The sequence below is a fragment of the Mandrillus leucophaeus genome, unplaced genomic scaffold (assembly GCF_000951045.1).
Source record: "Mandrillus leucophaeus isolate KB7577 unplaced genomic scaffold, Mleu.le_1.0 Scaffold723, whole genome shotgun sequence".
NCBI lineage: Eukaryota > Metazoa > Chordata > Mammalia > Primates > Cercopithecidae > Mandrillus > Mandrillus leucophaeus.
In genome coordinates this window covers 610,222-629,021 of record NW_012107842.1, presented here as the reverse complement: position 1 = coordinate 629,021, position 18,800 = coordinate 610,222, and the positions used below count along the sequence as shown (strand labels likewise).

At 37.1% G+C, this 18,800-nt stretch overlaps 1 protein-coding gene across 1 annotated transcript in view; it reads left to right on the top strand.

Moving 5' to 3' along the window:
* The window catches only part of NELL1 (NEL-like 1 (chicken)), a 603,019-nt gene that overhangs the window by 7,972 nt on the left and 576,247 nt on the right, over window positions 1-18,800 (top strand). Inside the window, exon 3 of the mRNA XM_011965414.1 lies at window positions 2,433-2,561. Within this exon, the coding sequence (XP_011820804.1) occupies window positions 2,433-2,561 (129 nt within the window). The remainder of the gene's footprint in view (window positions 1-2,432; window positions 2,562-18,800) is intronic.

Here is an 18,800-nt window from a genome sequence, read left to right as displayed (position 1 = left end):
AGGGGTGCTTCCTTCTTCTTGCATCTGGTGAAGGGCACATTCCCCAGACCACTTTCCAAATTCCTGGCTAGAGAAATACCAATTTGGAGGTCCTTTGAAATTTAATTTCTGCCCTTAAACATAAACCTTAAAACCCTCCAATTATATCTCAGAATTAGAATAACATCCAAGCTCCTTGTGGGTCACAGGCCTTATATGATCTGGCCCTTCTCTCTCTCCCTCTTTGGCCTCTTTTCTTTTCTTTCTTTCTTTTTTTTTTTTTTTTGAGAGAGAGTTTCACTCTGGCACCCAGGCTAGAGTGCAGCGGTGCTGCAGGATCTACTTCCTGGGTGCAAGCGATCCTCCTAAGTAGCTGGGACCATAGGTGTACGCTACCACGCCTGGCTAATTTTTTGATCTTTTTGTAGAGATATGGTCTCCCTATGTTGCCCAGGCCTCAAACTCCTGAGCTCACACAATCCTCCTGCCTCAGCCTCCCAAAGTGTTAGAGTTACAGGTGTGAGCCACTGTGCCTGGTTGGCCTCATTTTCTACTTCTCTACCCCTGGCCCATTCAGTTTCAGCCATGCTGGCCTTTTTTCTGTTCTTGGGACACTCCCAGTTTGTTCCTCATTTGCATGCACCGTTCTCTGCATGTGGAAAGCTTCCTCCCATCTTGCCTTTTCTAGTCATTTAAGTTTTAGCTCAAAAGAACCTTTTCCAACCCGCCTTTCTAAAGTAGGGCCCCCATCCAAGTTGTTTTCTATCCTGTTACTCTATTTTATTTTCTTCATGGCATTTATTGCCATCTCAGATTATCTTATTAATTGGTTTATTTTTTGCCCTCCCCTCACCTAACCCACAGGAAAGCGAGCTCCATGAGCACATCACCAGTGACTAGCAATGTGTGTGCTATATAGTACACACTCAGTAATACCTGTTGAAAACATTATGAAATGAATGAATGCAGAGTGAATGGAAGGAAGACATCTTTGGGTCAACTGGAAGGGGAAAACTTAAATCTTCAGTTCAGGGGACAAGGGGAAGCCTGACAGAAACTGAGAAGGCAGCTAATAGACATTTTGTTTGCCTTGGCAATAATGGGTTTCAGCTCTAAAGAGGCCTTCCTGATCGACCATCTGTCGACAGAAGCCTAGCAGGTCCTGTTTCCTAACAGGGAAAGAATAAGGAAAGAGTAGATTTCCTTCTCCAAGCCTATAGGACCAGGGGTTAAGGTGGGAGGACAGGTGAGGTTGTGATAGCTTATGATGTCCCAGTGAACATTCACGCAGTGGGTGCAAGCCTTCCAAATCTTGTCTCAGTGACTGCATTACCATCAGATGAGAGTTGACAGCTGTTGCTGATTAAAACATTTCCAACAGCACAGTCAAAATTGCACGATTGAAATGATGAGTGTAGATGGACACAGCCTTTATGAATGGCTTAAACACAGCCCCTTAGAGTGATCACTAGCCTTATTAATACATATAGTTGGAAATCACTTTGCAATTATGAATGAATCATTCCTCAGAGCACCCCCCTGGGTGAGAGGCATCTTTAGGGATTTGTCTTAGACAAGGGAAGAGGAGGCTCAGGGCTGTGTTTCTCTGCACTAAGGTTCTCTAAAAAGAGTTATCAGGGTATCTGACTTTCCAACCAGGAATCCCCTTGGATGGAAATATATATCCATTATTCCAGGGATTCTCCTTCCTGGGCAGTCCCTCTGCCACCCTTCTTCAACAGGAACAGGGTCCTTTTCCACTTTTTTCCTCCTTAGCACAGGTGATTGTGCCTGATTAGTTAGGGAACACTTTGTGGAGGTGTTTACTGGTGGTGGTGGTGTCAGATTTTGCTGCTGCGTCTGTCTCTGAGGCAGGTGGATCAGGGCCACAATCTTGTATCCACAGTCACCACCTCTATAAAGCTTGGAAACCCTGTTTTTTCATAACTCACCTGACTGCAAAACCTATCCTGAGTTGAACTCATTTCATGGCAAGACTTGATCTAAACTGATATCAACCTATTTATAATCTTTATTTATGCCAATTAGAGAAGTATGTCATACTTTTTGCTTCAGAAATACTGTATTTGATTATGGGGTGCTGAGTTAGATTTTGCTAAAAATGTTACATAAAATGTAGTATATAGGCCATATTACCTTTCTAACATATGGCACCTTCTGAATTCTGGATATTTAACCTCAGGAGTTTTGGATAAGAAATTATCAATCTATAATGTGGGGTAGGATTGGGGGAAGGAACAAAGAAACTACAGTATTAGCGGGGTAAGGGAGCAAAGATTTGCTTTTCTTTTCCCTCCATAGACAAAGACTTTCCAAGCACTCATCATTGGCTTCCTTGTATTACCTGCCACTCCCTGACTCTGTAACCTCTGCTCTGTAATGCTACTAACAGTCTGCATTTTAAGCCCAAACAACTCTTTGTTCCTTTACAGTGGTGGGCTTTGGGATGGACCCTGACCTTCAGATGGATATCATCACCGAGCTTGACCTTGTGAACACCACCCTTGGAGTGGCTCAGGTGTCTGGAATGCACAATGCCAGCAAAGCATTTTTATTTCAAGGTAAAGGCACCTCTTTTCCTGCATGGTGGCAGAGGTTGGGGAGGAGGGTCTGCCTAGGGGGTGCTCATCGGGTGTGTGTTTGTCTGGAGATCACCTTTGCTATTTCTCTTGTGTTGTTGTCCTGAGTGCTTAGATATGCAGGGGGTATTATTCTGAGGGCAGGAGGGCGGCATTAGAGATCATGGTGGTGAAATATTTGGTTTGGCAGTGAAATATTTCCTTGATTTTGGTGAGGATCTAAAGTGGAATGAATTTATAAAATACTTGAAAGTCATTGACCAGCCATATTATTGTTACAGAATATTTCTCTAGCTATTATCAATTGCCTTTGCCTGTACTTATACCTATACCTATATTTACATCTTTCATCTAGTGGATAGGCCATAAGGACAGAGGAAAACTTATGGCTGCATTCTCCTTGGGGTAGAACTTACTCAGTTCTGCCCACTATAAGCTGGACTACAATTCATTAAATCATTCAGCAAGCATTTATAGAGAAAACATGGTGTGGTTCTTAGAAGCATGGTGTTTCTCACAATTTTGGAGGCTGTGAAATCCAAGAATAAGGCATCAGCAGATTTGGTACCTCGTGGGGGCTGGCTCTGTCTGCTTCCAAGATGATGCCTTGTTACTGTGTCCTGTGGAATGCTGTGTCCTCATATGGTGGAAGGGATGGAAAGGCAGAAAAATAACTAGCTAGTTTCCTTTCTAAAGACACTAATCCATTCACGAGGGCAAAGACCTCATAATTTAATCACTGCCTAAAGGCCCCACCTCTTAGTACTAATGCACTGGGAATTAAGTTTTAATATGAATTTTGGTGAGACACAAATATTCAAATCAGCGAAGTGATATGTCAACAGATAGTTAAAAAATGGATAGAAAGCCTGGTATAGGAAGGGGTGGGGTCTCGGAGCATTCTGAATAGAGGGAATAGTATGTGTAAAGGTAAGGCAAAAGCATGGCGGAAGGGTGGTGAACGTCTGGAGGGGTAGACAGGGACTAGGTTACATGGGACCCTGTTGGCAGAGCTGACATTCTGCTGATGTGTGTGGGTTTGGGTGTACTGATGATTTATGGCTGGTGTCCATTTTGATAGGTGGGACGCCATGTACTTTTTGTTGCCTGTTTTAAGTATTACCCTTGCCTGTAGGCCAGTTAATGGCTTTGTGCTTTACTCTCAGAGAAGTGGGGCCTTTGTAGAGGTTTAAACGGGGAAATGAACTGACCAGATACCATAGTAAGGCAGCCTGGATATTCCTCTATGAAAATGTCTGGCAGGGTTCTTTTAACTGAGCCTTTTATGATGATAATAAAAGGATTATTTTAGCATGGCTGAACCAACATAATAGAATGAGATTTACATATTTACAGTGCAGATAACTTAAGATGTTAATGATATATAGCAAATCTACAGTTATTATGTAATATATAACAAGAATATGGACATACTAATTTTCACTTGCTCCTTACTAATGAACTGGTGAAGTATGTAAGCTGGGTATGATTAAAAGAGTAGACTGAATTACTTTGTTTTTGCATTGTGCGAGATCTGCCCAGTCACTGTTGAGAGTCCATACCTTTCTTGATCTGAGCAAGGCTGCTGACACTTTGTAAACAAAGTTGCTATGGAAACCTGACTGGTCTGTAAGCTTGAAAAAGGCAAGAGTCCTGCAGATCTAGATACTCCTAGATCCTCAGGGCGAACTATTGTGCATGAAGCATAGTAGGTGATTAATAAACATTTTGAATGGAATTAAAATTTCTTTTGTACTATGTACCTTATAAAAAAGCTTACTGCTTGCTTTAGTCACTACTATTCATTCATTCCACAAGTGTAGGTCCCCTGGGCTGGAACTCTACTCTCTAATCTGTGTAATCTCTGTTTTGGCAACTGTCTCTGTGATGTCTGTCCAGCTACAACAACTGAGAGGAATTTTCAGCTTCTTCAAGGGGAAGAGTAACTTCTTTATGGAACTTTGACAAAGAAGGCCTTTCTCTTATATCCCCTGTGATTATATTGGGCTCACCTAGAAAATTCAGGATAATCTCCCCTGTCTCAAGACCAGTAACTTAATCACATCTGCAAATCCCTTCTGTCATGTAAGGTAACATAATCATAGATTCTGTCAATTAACACCTGCACATTTTTGGGGAGCCATTATTTTGTTTATCACAAAGTCTGCCCTCTAGATCCAGAAGATTCATGTCTGTCCCACATGCAAAATACATTCACCCCATCCGAGTACCTCAAAAAGTCTTAATCCATCATAGCAACAACTCAAAGATTGAAATCTCCCCTAATCTCAGCTGAAAAATTCTACCTCTCATTAAGTAATCTAAATCAGATATGGGAGAGACAGTGGGTATAATCCATTTTGGGGAAAAAATTTCTCTCTATTGTGGTCCTATGAAACTGAAAAACAGGTAATCTGCTTCCAAAATACAATGGCAGGATAGACATAAGATACCAGTTATAGATATTTCTGTTCCAAAGGAAGGAAATGGAAAGAAGAAAGGAACCACTGGTCCCAGACTCTTGTGAAAATCAGCAGTGCAAACTCCACTGGGTTCAAGTCTTAGAAATAATCCTCTTTGGTTTTGGCTCTGTCTTCTGGCTTGTGGCTCATTCCTCTGAGACATTGTTCGTTTTTCGTGAATAATAGCATTTGTTTGCAGTTGAGTAGTTTTATCAGCTTGTTTCCTGCCTGTAAAGTTTTGGGGGTTTGTCAGACATCTTTCATGGTGTCCTCTCTCAGTCTTCTTCAGTACAAATTGGCAGGGTTTCTGTTGGTATGATATTGTCAAGAAACTTGAAGGTCTCCTGTCCACTAGACAAGCAGCTTATCCACAGATCTGTCCTGGATAATGCTGTCTCTGTTCCTGACTACTTCTGAGATGACTGAAGGGAATCCATGACTCACATACTGATCTCTACAAAGAGGCCTGTAGGTGATTGAATATTTTGACCTTTTGATCCTTCCAAGGCACTATCAAAAAGTTGTTTAGCCACAACTTGGCTCTAGAGCAGGCTTTCCTGATAGTGTATCTCCTTTTATTGTCTTCTGCAATCTGGATAGGCTGAGAACTCCCTGAATTATCAAGTCCTGACTCCTTTTTGCTTAACAGCTCTTCTCTCAATCCCTCACTTTTCTCTCACATTTTGCCATAAACAGCAAGAAGAAATCAGACTGTACCTTCAACACTTTGCTTGGAAATCTCCTCACCTAAATATCTAAGTTTATTTTACTTTCCACCTAACTACAGGACAAAATGCAGATAAGCTTTCTGGCATCAGGTAACAGGGATCCCCCATCTTTGGGTATTCATTCAGTAATATGTCCCTCATTTCCTTTTAAGCCTTTGCTGGGACCACTTTTAACATCTATATTTATTTTTAACTCCCTGTTGAAGGCAATTGGCCTTTTCTACCATACTCATTAAAAATTTTCCAGGCTCTACCCTATTACCCAATGCCAAAGCCTCTTCCACATTTTTAGGTATTTGTTACAGCAGCACCCCACTTCCAGTTACCTAAAGTTTGCATTGGTTTCTTACTGGTGCTGTAACAAATTACTACAAATGTAGTGACTTAAAATAAATTTATTATACTTCTAGAGGTTATAAATTCAAAAAGAGATTTATGGGTTTAAAACTAAGGTGTTAGGCATGTTCTCACTCATAGGTGGGAACTGAACAATGAGATCACTTGGACTCGGGAAGGGGGACATCACACACCGGGGCCTATCATGGGGAGGGGGGAGGGGGGAGGGATTGCATTGGGAGTTATACCTGATGTAAATGACGAGTTGATGGGTGCTGACGAGTTGATGGGTGCAGCACACCAACATGGCACAAGTATACATATGTAACAAACCTGCACGTTATGCACATGTACCCTAGAACTTAAACTATAATAATAATAAAAAATAAATAACTAAAAAAAAAAACAAAAACAAAAACTAAAGTGTTAGTAGAGCTGTGTTCTTTCTGGAAGCTCTACTGAATATTCATTCAGTTCATTGCCTGTTGCAGCTTCCAGAAATTGCCATATTCCTTGGCTCGTGGCTGCATCAGTCCAAGGTCGACTTCTGTTGTCACATTTCCTTCTCTCTGATTCTGTCGTCATATTGTCTTCTCTGATACTGACCTTCTGCCTTCCATTTTCCCTTATAAGAACTCTTGTGATTATGTTGGAACCACCCAGATAATCTAAGTATTCTCAAGATTCATAATTTAATCACATCTGCAAAATCTTTTTTTGCTGTATAAGATGACATAGTTACAGGTTCTGGGGATTAAAATATGAATATCTTTTGGGGCCCATTCTATCATAGAATGGCGAAGCATTGTTGGCCATAAATATGAACATAATGATGTTTTCTGAGTACTACAATTAAATCTTCCTTTTTCTAGTTCAGTACTGTTCAATCAAAATGTATTGTAAGCTCCATCTTTAATTTTAAAATCTGTAAGAGTCACATTAAAAAAGTAAAAAGAAACAGGTAAAATTAATTGTATATTTTATTTAACCCAATATATAAAAAATATTATTTATACATATGGTCAACACAAAAATATATTAATAAAATATTTTACTGTTTTTAAAAAAAACAAAGTCTTCAAAATTAATTGATATTTTACACTTAAAACACATTCCAATTTGCATGCTAAATTTTTAATCTGTAGTAACTGATACGTATTTTGATTTCATAAAATTTATAGTTAAAAAAGTAGATTCGTCAAATTATTCTGTACAGAATTATTAGATTAAAAAATTAAACAGGTTTATTGAGGTATAATTACACTATAATAAACTGTGTGTATTCAAAATATACAACTTGGTAATTTTAATATACAAATATACCTGTGCAACTATCATCACAATCAAGAAAAATGAACATACTTATCACCCAAAAAGTTTACCTTTTTTCTTATATAATTGCTCCCACCTACCTCTCCCAACCTCCACTTCTAGGCAACTATTGATCTGCTTTCTGTCACTATACACTAATTTGCATTTTCTAGAATTTTATATGAATAGAATCATACAATATGTGCTTTTTTGGTCTGGATTCTTTTACTCATTATGGGTATTTTGAGATTTATACATATTGCAGCATGTAAAGTGCTTTTCTTACAGGCAGTGTATAGTTGGGGGCTTAACTTTTTTTTGAACCAATAAAATAAATTTGTGTTTTTTTGTCAGGGTATTTATTTACATTTAATGTGATTATTGACATGATTGTATTTAAGTTTATCTTCTTGTTATTTGTTTCCTACCTGTTCCATGTATTCTTTGTTCCCTTTCCCCTCTTTATGTCTTCTTTCGGATTAATCGAATATTTTTTACAATTTTGTTTTATCTTTGTTGCCTTGTTAGCTGTAACTCTTTGTTTTGCTATTTAGTTTATAAACTCCAGACTACATTGTTATTTTTTATTTAATGAGTCAATTATCTTTTAAATAGATTTAGATAATAAAATCAATTATACGTTTAACTCATGTAGTTTCTTTTTTTCCCCAAGTTTTGTTTTAGGTTCAGGGGGTACCTGTCCAGATTTGTTATATGGGTAAATTACATGTTGCTGAGGTTTGGTATACAAACGATCCCATCACCCAGGTGGTGAGCATCATTCCCTATAGGTAGTGTTTCAGCCCACAGACTGCCTCCCACTCTCCCACCCGAAGTCGTCCCCAGTGTCTGTTTTTCCCGGCTGTGTCTGTACTCTTGCAGTTTGTTTTCCGTGTTCTTCATTCTCTTGTGTAACTTTCTATTTCCACCTGATATTATTTTCATCCTGCCTGAAGGACTTTCTTTAACATTTAACATTTCTTTCTTCACTAATATTTCTTATAGTGCAGGGCTGCTGGTGATAAATTCTTTGAGATTTCCTATGTCTGCAAAAGTCTTTATTTTGCTTTTATTTTTGAAATATATCTTTGCTAAGTATAACATTCTGGGTCAACAGGTTTTTGTCCCCATTCTTTAAAGATGCCTTTTCACTTATATTTTTTCTAAAAAGAAGTCTGTTGTTACCATATTTTTGTTCTCTGGAGACAGTTATTTTTCCCTGCTTTTAAGACTTTATCACTGATTTTGAGCAATTTTATTACGATGTCCCTGGTGTGTTTTTTGTCATGTTTCTTGCATATGAGATCTATTGGACTTGGGCAAAATTTGACCATTATGTCTTCAAATATTTTTTCTGTTCCTTCTTTCTTTCTTCTATAGGGACTACAGTTACATGTATATATTTGACTGCTTGAAGTTGTTCCATAACTAATTGATGTTATATTTATTTAAAATATTTACTTAGGCCAGGCACTGTGGGTCACACCCATAATCCCAACACTTTGGGAGGTTGAGGCAGGAAGATTGCTTGAGCCCAGGAATTCAAGACCAGCCGGGGCAATACAGTGTGACCCCATCTCTACAAAATATAAAACAAAAATTATTTTAAAAAGATGTAAAAATTAAATTAAAAAATTTTAAAGCATTATTATTCCTTTTTCTCTCTGTGTATAATTTTTGATCATTTCCATTGTTATACCTTCAAGGTTACTAAACTTCTATATTATCTGTCATTAATATCATTCAGCATATTTTTTACCTCATATATTGTAGTTTTAACTCTGTAAGTTCAGTTTGACTGTGTACAAAATCTTGCATGTCTCTACCTAACTCTTTGAATATATGAAATACAGTTGTAATAACTGTTTTAATGTTGTTGAAAATTCTAATAATTGTATCAGTGCGGGGCCAATTTTGATTGATTTTTCTCTTCATTACTTCTTCCTTGCATGCCTCTTAATTTTTGATTTAATGGCCAGTCATTGTGAATTGTATCTTCTTTGGTACTGAGTTGTGTATTCTTATAAATACTTTTGAGTTTTGTTATAGTTACTGGGAAACAATTCAATTCTTTTAGATCCTACTTTAAAGGGTTTGTTAGATGGGCCCAGAGAAGTGCTAGTGCTAATAGCTAGGGTAGAACTAATTATTTACTATCACTGAGGCAAGATCCTTCAGCGTACTCTACCTAATGACTCATAAGTCATGGGATTTTCCAGTTTGACTGGTGGGAATAGGTAGTATTTCTGGCCCTTGTGTATGCTGGATACTGCTGCCTTTTGGGTGGGTCTTTCCTGTCCTTGGGTAATTTTCTCACATGCATGCGCAAGTTAGTACTCAGCTGAGTACTGATTTTGGGTAGATCTGTGTTTCTGTCTTTCTGATGTTGTCTTCTCTCGTGTAGACTGTCCTGTGAAATCTAGGTGCCTTGGTCTCCCCAGACTCTCAGCTTTCTCTCCTCAACTCAAGGAGATTGCCTGAGTTCTGCCTTCCTATGCTACAGCCTGGAAACTTCCTCAGAGCAGTAAGCTATGGTAATTATAGGGCTCATCTCTTTTGTATCCCATCTCTGAAGGATCACTGCCCTTCACTGACTGATGGCTAGTGTCTTGAAAACTGTAGTTTCATCAAATAGTCACTATAAATCTAAATTAAAATTAATTAAAATTATGCAGAATTGAAAATTCATTTCCTCGGTCACACTAGCTATATTTCATGTGCTCAATTGCTTTATGTGGCTACGGGTTACCATATTAGACAGTACAGATCTGGAGATGCTCAGAAATTTTACTGTTTCGCCACAGCTCTGTTAATATAGGCAGGCTTCAAAAACCCTGTGTTTTAAGGTTAATGTATGATAGCAACTATCAAGCTACTTAAGCTCTCTATCTCAAAGTACTTCCATTTACTCATTGATATAGTGGAGGTAATAATAGTACCTACTCTATCTGGTTGTAGTGAGGGTGAAATCATACATATAAAGTGCTCGAACAGTACTTGGTGGTGAGCTCTCATTAAACTTGAGTCTATACATTTTAAAGTAATAGGGTATAGCTTTGGCTTTTTTCCCCTCATGTGTATCATCTGCCTTATGTGTTATTGATGTCAGATTTTAACCCAGAGGTAGATTAGGATAGTGGAAAAAGCAGAAGATTGGGGAAGGGCAGAAGATTAAAATTAGCATTTTTTTTTGTTTTAATTTATTTCATCCTCACTACACTGATATAAAATAGGTACTATTATTACCCCCTTTTGTCAATGAGTAAATGGAAGTATATTGAGGCAGAATTTAAGGGTGTCCGTGGATACGTCTCTTAATGTTTTCAAGCGTCAGTTTCCTTGTCTGGAAATGGGACAAATCAAGAGACTGATGAGAATTCGATGACTACATATGGGAAAGCACTTTCAAAGGTACAAAGTGTAAAAAACCAGTTCATTATTCTTTCCTTCATTTATTTTTATTTCTCCTAATATTTCACCATCTGATGTCCAGCTGTGAATTGTGTGTTAAGAGAATGAAAACCTTCATTTCAATGCTAGCCTATTAATAATATCGATACATTTAAATAGAAACCTCACTTAACTGGGAACATTTCTACAGTACCAATTCCAAAGCCTGGTAGGATTTATTTTGGGGCTAGCCAGCTTTTGAGTTATCTTTGTTACTGCTGTCTTTGTAGAGCGCAAAGAATTGAGTAAGTAAGATTTTTATTTTCTTCTTGCTTGAAATAAATTTTTTTTAGGGTGTTAAAAGAAAAACTTTAGACAAATTAAATTTAACAGAATTTAACTGAGCAAAGAATGATTCGTGAATCAGGCAGCCTCCGGAACCAGAATAGGTTCAGAGAGACTCTCACTGCTGCGTGGTTGGAGAGGATTTACGGACAGAAAAAGGAAAGTGATGTACAAAAAATGGAAGGAAGTGTGGTACAGAAACAGCTGAATTTGTTATAGCTTGGCATTTGCCTTGTTGGAACATTTGGCCACTGTGGCTGAAACTTGGTGATCAATATGAGTAGGTTACAGTCTGTTTACACACCCAGTTAGGTTATAGTTCACTATGTATGGAGAACCTTTCAGGTGGAATTTACAAGGAGGGAGCTTTCGGCTAAACTTAATTTGACAATTCTCCCCTTTCAGTGCCCTCTCCAAATTGAGAAGCTCACCAAAACTCTAGGCATTGAAGTGACTCTGTCATTATTGTAAATATATTTAGTTGGTCTCTAATATCACTGGGAAATAGCGGAACATGTGGTTATAGGGACTTCAGTTTTTTTTGTTTGTTTGTTTGTTTTACATAGAGGTTAGAGTAGAAGGGGCCTTTTTATGTTGGAATTTCTTGTTTTCAGGAGAAAAAAACACCTGGTCTGTTTTGGGATCTCTATTTCTATTTTTTAATTTTTAGTTTGATTATGTTATATTTAATTTGAGTGACTTTATTTTGGTTTGATCGGATCTTGTCTGTTGGGGACTAGTATATGAATTTAGTCTAAAAGAAGGTCTGTCATAATTTTGTTTAATAATTCTTTTAGTAAGATTTTTTCTTTTTATTTAATTTTTATGAGTACATGATTACATATGGTATTGAAATATTTTGATACAGGCATACAATATGTAATAATGGTCAGGTATTAATGTAGATGAGTGTGACCAAAACTTAGGACTTTAGTGCTATTTTTAGTTATTATTTTGAACTTTTGGTCTCAGTATGTCATTTGTAGGTTATGGTGTCTTTATGACTATGTATTTTTGTTTTTTGAGTTTTTGTAGTTTCAGTAGAAGACAATTTGACATTTTATGAATGGCTATGTGTAAACATTTAAAATTTCTGAAAGAATGTAGTATGCCAGGGAGACTATTATGAATATTAGGAAGATAATGTTAAGCATATGGAGTATGTTTTTTAGTTAGGGTCTTTATAAACTAAACTAATTTTTTTTTTTTTTTTGAGACAGTCTCCCTGTGTCGCCCAGCCTGTAGTGCAGTGGCGCAGTCTTTGCTCACTGCAACCTCTGCCTCCTGGGTTCAAACGATTCTCCCACCTCAGCCTCCCGAGTAGCTGGGATTACAGGTGCCCACCACCACTCCCAGCTAGATTTTTGTATTTTAAGTAAAGAGGGGATTTCACCATGTTGGCCAGACTGGTCTCGAACTCCTGACCTCAACCGATCTGCCCACCTTGGCCTCCCAGAGTGCTGGGATTACAGGCATGAGCCACCATGCCTGGCCTACTCTAACTAAAATTAAATAGGTCAAAGAATGAGTTGGACAGACTATTTGTTTTAACTACGTAGTCTGTTTTATTAATCTCATATAATTGAATCCCTATAGTGCTCAATGTATTTTTTAATGTGTAACAAGAAGTGTCACTAACTGTATAGATTTTCTTCTGTTTAATTAGTATGCAATTTAAAGTAAATTATTTATTTTACTTAGTATACTTTTAGTAAGAGAATTTAAAGAAGTCCGTTGTGTAACTATAGTTTTTGTAGTAGAATTTGTTATAGAGGCTATAATGAGAGATAACATTTTTTTATTTTTAAAATTTAAACGTTTTGTTTTGTCTTTGCTTTTAAAAATAATTTCAAGTTTTATTTTAGATTCAGAGGGTATATATGCACATTTGTTACTTGGGTGTATTGTGTGATGCTGAGGTTTGGTGTATAATTGATCTGGTTACCCAGGTAGTAAGCATAGTACCCAGTGGTTTTTCAACCCTTACCCATCAATCTCTTCCCCCTCTAGTAGTCCCCAGTGTCTGTAGTTGCCATTTTATGTTCATGTTTATCCAATATTTAGCTCCCACTTATAAGAACATGTAGTATTTGATTTTCTGTTTCTGCATTAATTTGCTTAGGATAATAGCCTCCAGCTGCATCCATGTTGCTGCAAAGGACATGATTTCATTCTTTTTTTTATGGCTGTGTGATATTCCATGGTATATACATATATACCACATTTCTTTATCCAGTCCACCATTGATGGGCACCTAGACTGATTCCATGTCTTTGCTATTGTGAATAGTGCTGCAACAAACATATGAGTGCACGTGTTTTTTGGTAGAATGATTTATTTGCTTTTGGATATGTATATATAGACACACACACATATATATTATATACCCAGTGACAGGATTGGTGAGTCAAATGGTAGTTCTGTTTCAGTTCTTTGAGAAATCTCCAAACTGGTTTCCAGAGTAGCTGCACTAAATTACACTCCCACCAACAGTGTATAAGTGTTTCCTTTTCTCTGCACCCTCACGAACATCTGTTGTATTTTGACTCTTTAGTAATAGCCATTCTGACAGGTGTGAGATGGTATCTCTTTGTGGTTTGGATTTGCATCTCTCTAATGATGAGTGATGTGGAGCGTTTTTTCATATGCTTATTGGCAGCTTATATGTCTTCTTTCTTCTTTTGAAAAGTGTCTGTTCATGTCCTTTGCTGTCTTTTTGGTATTATTATTTGTTGTTTGCTTGCTCAATTGTTTAAGTTCCTGACGGATTCTGGATCGTACACCTTTGTTGGATGCATAGTTTGCAAATATTTTCTCTCATTGTGTATGCTGTCTATTTACTCTGTTGATAGTTTTTTTTTTTAAAATTTTTTATTTTGCTATGCAGAAGCTCTTTAATTAGGTCCCACTTGTTAATTTTTGTTTTTGTTGTGATTGCTTTCGATGTATTAGCCATAAATTCTTTGTCAAGGCTGATGTCCAGAATGGTATTTTCTAGGTTTTCTTCTGGGATTTTTATAGTTTGAGGTCTTATATTTCAATTTTTAATCCATCTTGAGTTAATTTTTGTATATGGTGAAAAACAGGAGTCTATTTTCATTCTTCTGTATATGGCAGGTCAGTTATCCCAGCACCATTTATTGATTAGGGAGTCCTTTCCCCATCACTTATCTTTGTCCGCTTAGTAGAGATCAGATGGTTGTAGGTGTGTGGTTTCATTTCTGGATTTTCTATTCTGTTCTATTGGTCTATGTGCTTGTTTTTGTATTAATACCATGCTGTTTACTGTAGGTTGATGTAGCCTTATAGTATAGTTTGGTAATAGAAAATATAGAAGTGGGATAATGTGATGTTTCTGGCTTTACTCTTTCTGCTTAAGATTGTTTTGGTTATGTCAGCTCTTCTTTGGATCCATATACATTTTAGTGTAGGTTTTTAAAATTAATTCTGTGAAAAATGACATTGGTAGTTTTATAGGAATTGTGTTGAATCCATAGCTTGCTTTGGATTGTATGGTCATTTTAATGATAGTGATTCTTCTAATCCATGAACGTGGAATGTTTTTTCATTCGTTTGTATCATCTATAATTTCTTTTAGCAGTGTTTTATAGTTCTTCTTGTAGAGAGCTTTCACCTCTGTTGTTAGGTGTATTTCTAGGTATTTCATCTTTGTGTGTGTATATTATAAATGGGACTGTGTTCTTGACTTGGCTCTGAGCTTGAACGTTATTGTTATATAAAAATGTTACTGATTTTTGTACATTGATTTTCTATCCTGAAAGTTTACTGAAGTCGTTTATCAGTTCCAGAACCTTTTGGCATAGTCTTCAGGGTTTTCTAGCTATAGAATCATATCATCAGTGAAGAGGGATATTTTGACTTTTTCTTTTCCTATTTGGATGCCTTTAATGTCTTACTCTTGCCTAATTGGTCTGACTAGCACTTCTAGTACTGTGTTAAATAGGAGTGGTGAAAGCAGACATCTCTGCTTGTTCCAGTTCTCAAAGGGAATGCTCCCAGTTTTTGCCTGTCCAATATGATGGTGGCTGTGGGTTTGCATAGATGGCTTTTATTATTTTGAGATATGTTCCTTGGGTGTCTAGTTTCTTGAGGGTTTTTATCATAAAGAGATGTTGGATTTTATCAAAAGCTTTTTCTGTGCCTATTTAGATGATCATATGGTTTCTGTTTTAGTTTTCTTTATGTGGTGAATCACATTTATTGATTTGTGTGTGTTGATGGCATCCCTACTTGATCGTGATGAATTAACTTTTTGATGTGCTACTGGATTCTGTTTTCTAGTATTTTGCTGAAGAATTTTGTGTCTATTTTCATTAGGGTAGGGATATTGGCCTATAGTTTTAGTTTTTCATTGTGTCTTTGTTTTTGATAACAGGGTGATGCTGGCCTCGTAGAATGAGTTAGGAAGGAGTCCTCCTTCCTTGATTTTCTGGAATAGTTTCAGTGGAATTGGTACCAGCTTTTCTTTGTACATGTGGTAGAATTTGGCTGTGAATCCATCTGTCCTGGGCTTTTTTTTGGTAGATAGGATTTTTAAAAATTACTTATTCAATCTCGGAACTTGATATTGGTTTGTTCAGGGGTTCAGTTCCTTCTTGGTTCAGTCATGGGAAGTTACATGTTTCCAGGAATTTATCCATTTCTAGATAGATTTTCTGGTTTGTGTGCATAGAGATGTGTATAGTAGTCTCTGAGGATCTTTTGTATTTCTGGGGGATTGGTTGAAATGTCACCTTTGTTGTTTCTGATTGTGCTTTTTTGGATATTCTTTTTTCTTTGTTAATCTAGCCAGTGCTCTATTGATCTTGTTTATCCTTTCAAATACCAACTTTTGGTTTCATTGATTCTTTGGGTGGACTTTTGAGTCTTAATTTCTTTCAGTTCTGCCCTTATTTTAGTTATTTATTATCTTCTGCTAGCTTTGGGGTTTTTTCTTATTTTTCTAGGGGTGAAAAACACTAGCTTTGGGGTCATTTTTTTCTTATTTTTCTGGGTGTGTTGTTAGACCAGTGATGTGAGATCTTTCTAACTGTTTGAGGTAGGCCTTTAGTGCTATAAGCCTTCCTCTTAACACGGCTTTTGCTGCAGAGGGATATATTTAACATTATTGCCATATTTATTTTAAACTATGCCAAAAGGGACCTAATAAATGATGTCTATCTAGAAGAGGGAAAGCCTTTGGTAATGTTTTCCATTTTTTAAACTATTATAGGTTATAAGGAGTGGACTAATGTTTTATTTGTGCCTGATAATGAAGTAATAAAAATACTATTTAATTTTTTTTGTTCCACATCTCACCATTTATTTTTTATCATCTGACACTGTCATAATAACTTTAGAAAAATTACATTTAACAAAGTTTAATTAAGCAAAGAATAATTTGTGAATTGAACAACCACACTCCCCCACTCCAACCAGAATAAGTCTAGTACTGTTACGATTGGAGAGGATTTACAGACAGAAAAAAGAAAGTGGTATACATAAAACAAAAGTGAGGTATGGAAATAGTTGAATTGTTTACCGCTTGGCATTTGCTTTATTTAAACACTGTTTAAACAGTTGGCTGCCTTTGGTTGGCTAAAACTCAATGATTGGTGCAAGAGTATGTTACTGTCTGTTTACATATCCAGTTAGGTTTCAGTTCACTATGTATAGAAAAACTTCTAGGCCAAACTTACAAGGAGGCAACTTTAGACCAAATTTAGCAACAAATTAGGGATGGTGTGGGGAAAAGAATGAGTGTCTATGGGTAAGGCTGGCACAGATGTTTAAGCTGAAAACCTTCCTAAATACCAGCATTAGATTTTCAAAAATCATTTTGGAATACCTCTGCTTTGCTTTGAGTGGTACTTGGAGAAGATCTGAGAGTTTGAAACTATACCTCTCCTTGACTGACAGTGTCTTAGTGTTAAGTTGTTGGGAGGATGTGTCATTGGTGGTTCATTTATAAAAGTGAATTAGAATATGCATGAGTGCAAATTCTTTAATATGTTGCTTTTTTTTTTTTTTTTTTTTTTCCTGCCAGGAAAGTGCTGCCTTTCAGGAGTTCTGCTTCAAAAGAGTTTCTAAAGGAAGAATAGATAGTATCTTTCAAGTAGCTTGTTTTATGTGACAAGATAGAACAAAGGCTAATGTACCTGCTTCTAGGGGAAGATTCAGGAATTTAGCACCTATTTGCATTCTAGGCTTTGAGCTACATGTTGTGGAAGACCTAGATGAATAAGGTAAAGATCTCAGCCTCAACTAGGTTACAGTCGAGAAGGGTAAATATGACCCCTGGCAGCCTAACTCAGAATAAAAGAGAACTGGCTTGCCATCAAGTGTGAATAAAGTAAGAATGTTCAAGAAAGGAACTTCTTCTTACTGCGTAACCTGGGAAATGGTCTTTCGGGGAACAGACCTTGGAAGATGTACAGGAGTTAAATATGTGGTTTCTTTTTCATAGGAACACTGCCCATGTGTAATCATTTTCACAAAACGGTGCTTGAGGCTTGAGCTATAGCTGTTAATGCTCAGAAATAGCTGAGTAAGATGGAATTACCCAAAGGGTTTGTTTAATGCCGATCTTCCAGATTTCCTGCCACCCACTGTTGCCCAAGTCTGAATTGTTTTTTCTGTTGATTGGATGAGCCTAGTCACTAATTACCTCTGGGAGCATTTACTAGTCAACCTCACTTTGAGTGGAGTGATTTAGTATAACTTTGCATTTAATCAATTAGCCGAGTGATTCAATTCTCATACCACTGTCTCCCAAATATAGGTGTTTTTGCTCTTGCCAAATAAAAGCTCAAGCTAGCTGTGAGAGTGGAGTGTTTTTTCAAATCCCTCTCTGGGGCAAATTAACACCTGCACTGGCTTATTCTGGAAAGTCATTAAATGGCTTTGTGATTATCATAGAGCAAATAAACTCTGTGTTTATTCTCCAAATCTGTCCACATCTACTGTCTGCACTAAAATCTATTCTCTCAGTCATGCTCCTTCTGCCATCAAATAGTATGTTAAGGAAAGCAGAGTTGGAGAGAGACAGCAGAGAATGCAAAATTATAAGAATTACTTTAGAAACTATTTAGCTATATGGGCCAATTTCATCTGAACAAATTAACCTTGGACAAATTGCTTTATCTCTTGAAATTTGTTGCCTCTTCAGACATTGAATAATAATGATAATGTCCAAGGTAGAAGATATTTTTAAGGATTAGTTTAGATAAATTCATCGTGTGAGAAAAAGACATTTATTTAATATTAAAATTTCTTTCAATAGTTTTTGGGGAACAGGTGGTTTTTGGTTACATGGATAAATTATTTACTGGTGCTTTTTGAGATTTTGGTGCACCCATGACCTGGGCAGTGTACACTGTACCCAATGTGTAGTTTTTTTTATCCCTCACCCCATTCCTACCCTTCCCGACAAGTCCCCAAAGTCCATTATAAGTTATACAGTATTTAGTTTTCCACTCCTGAGTTACAGTTACTTCATTTAGAATAATGGTCTCCAGGCTGGGCGTGGTGGCTCATGCCTGTAATCCCAGTACTTTGGGAGGCCGAGGTGGGCAGATCACCTGAGGTCAGGAGTTTGAGACCAGCCTGGCCAACATGGTGAAACCCTGTCTCTACTAAAAATAGAAAAG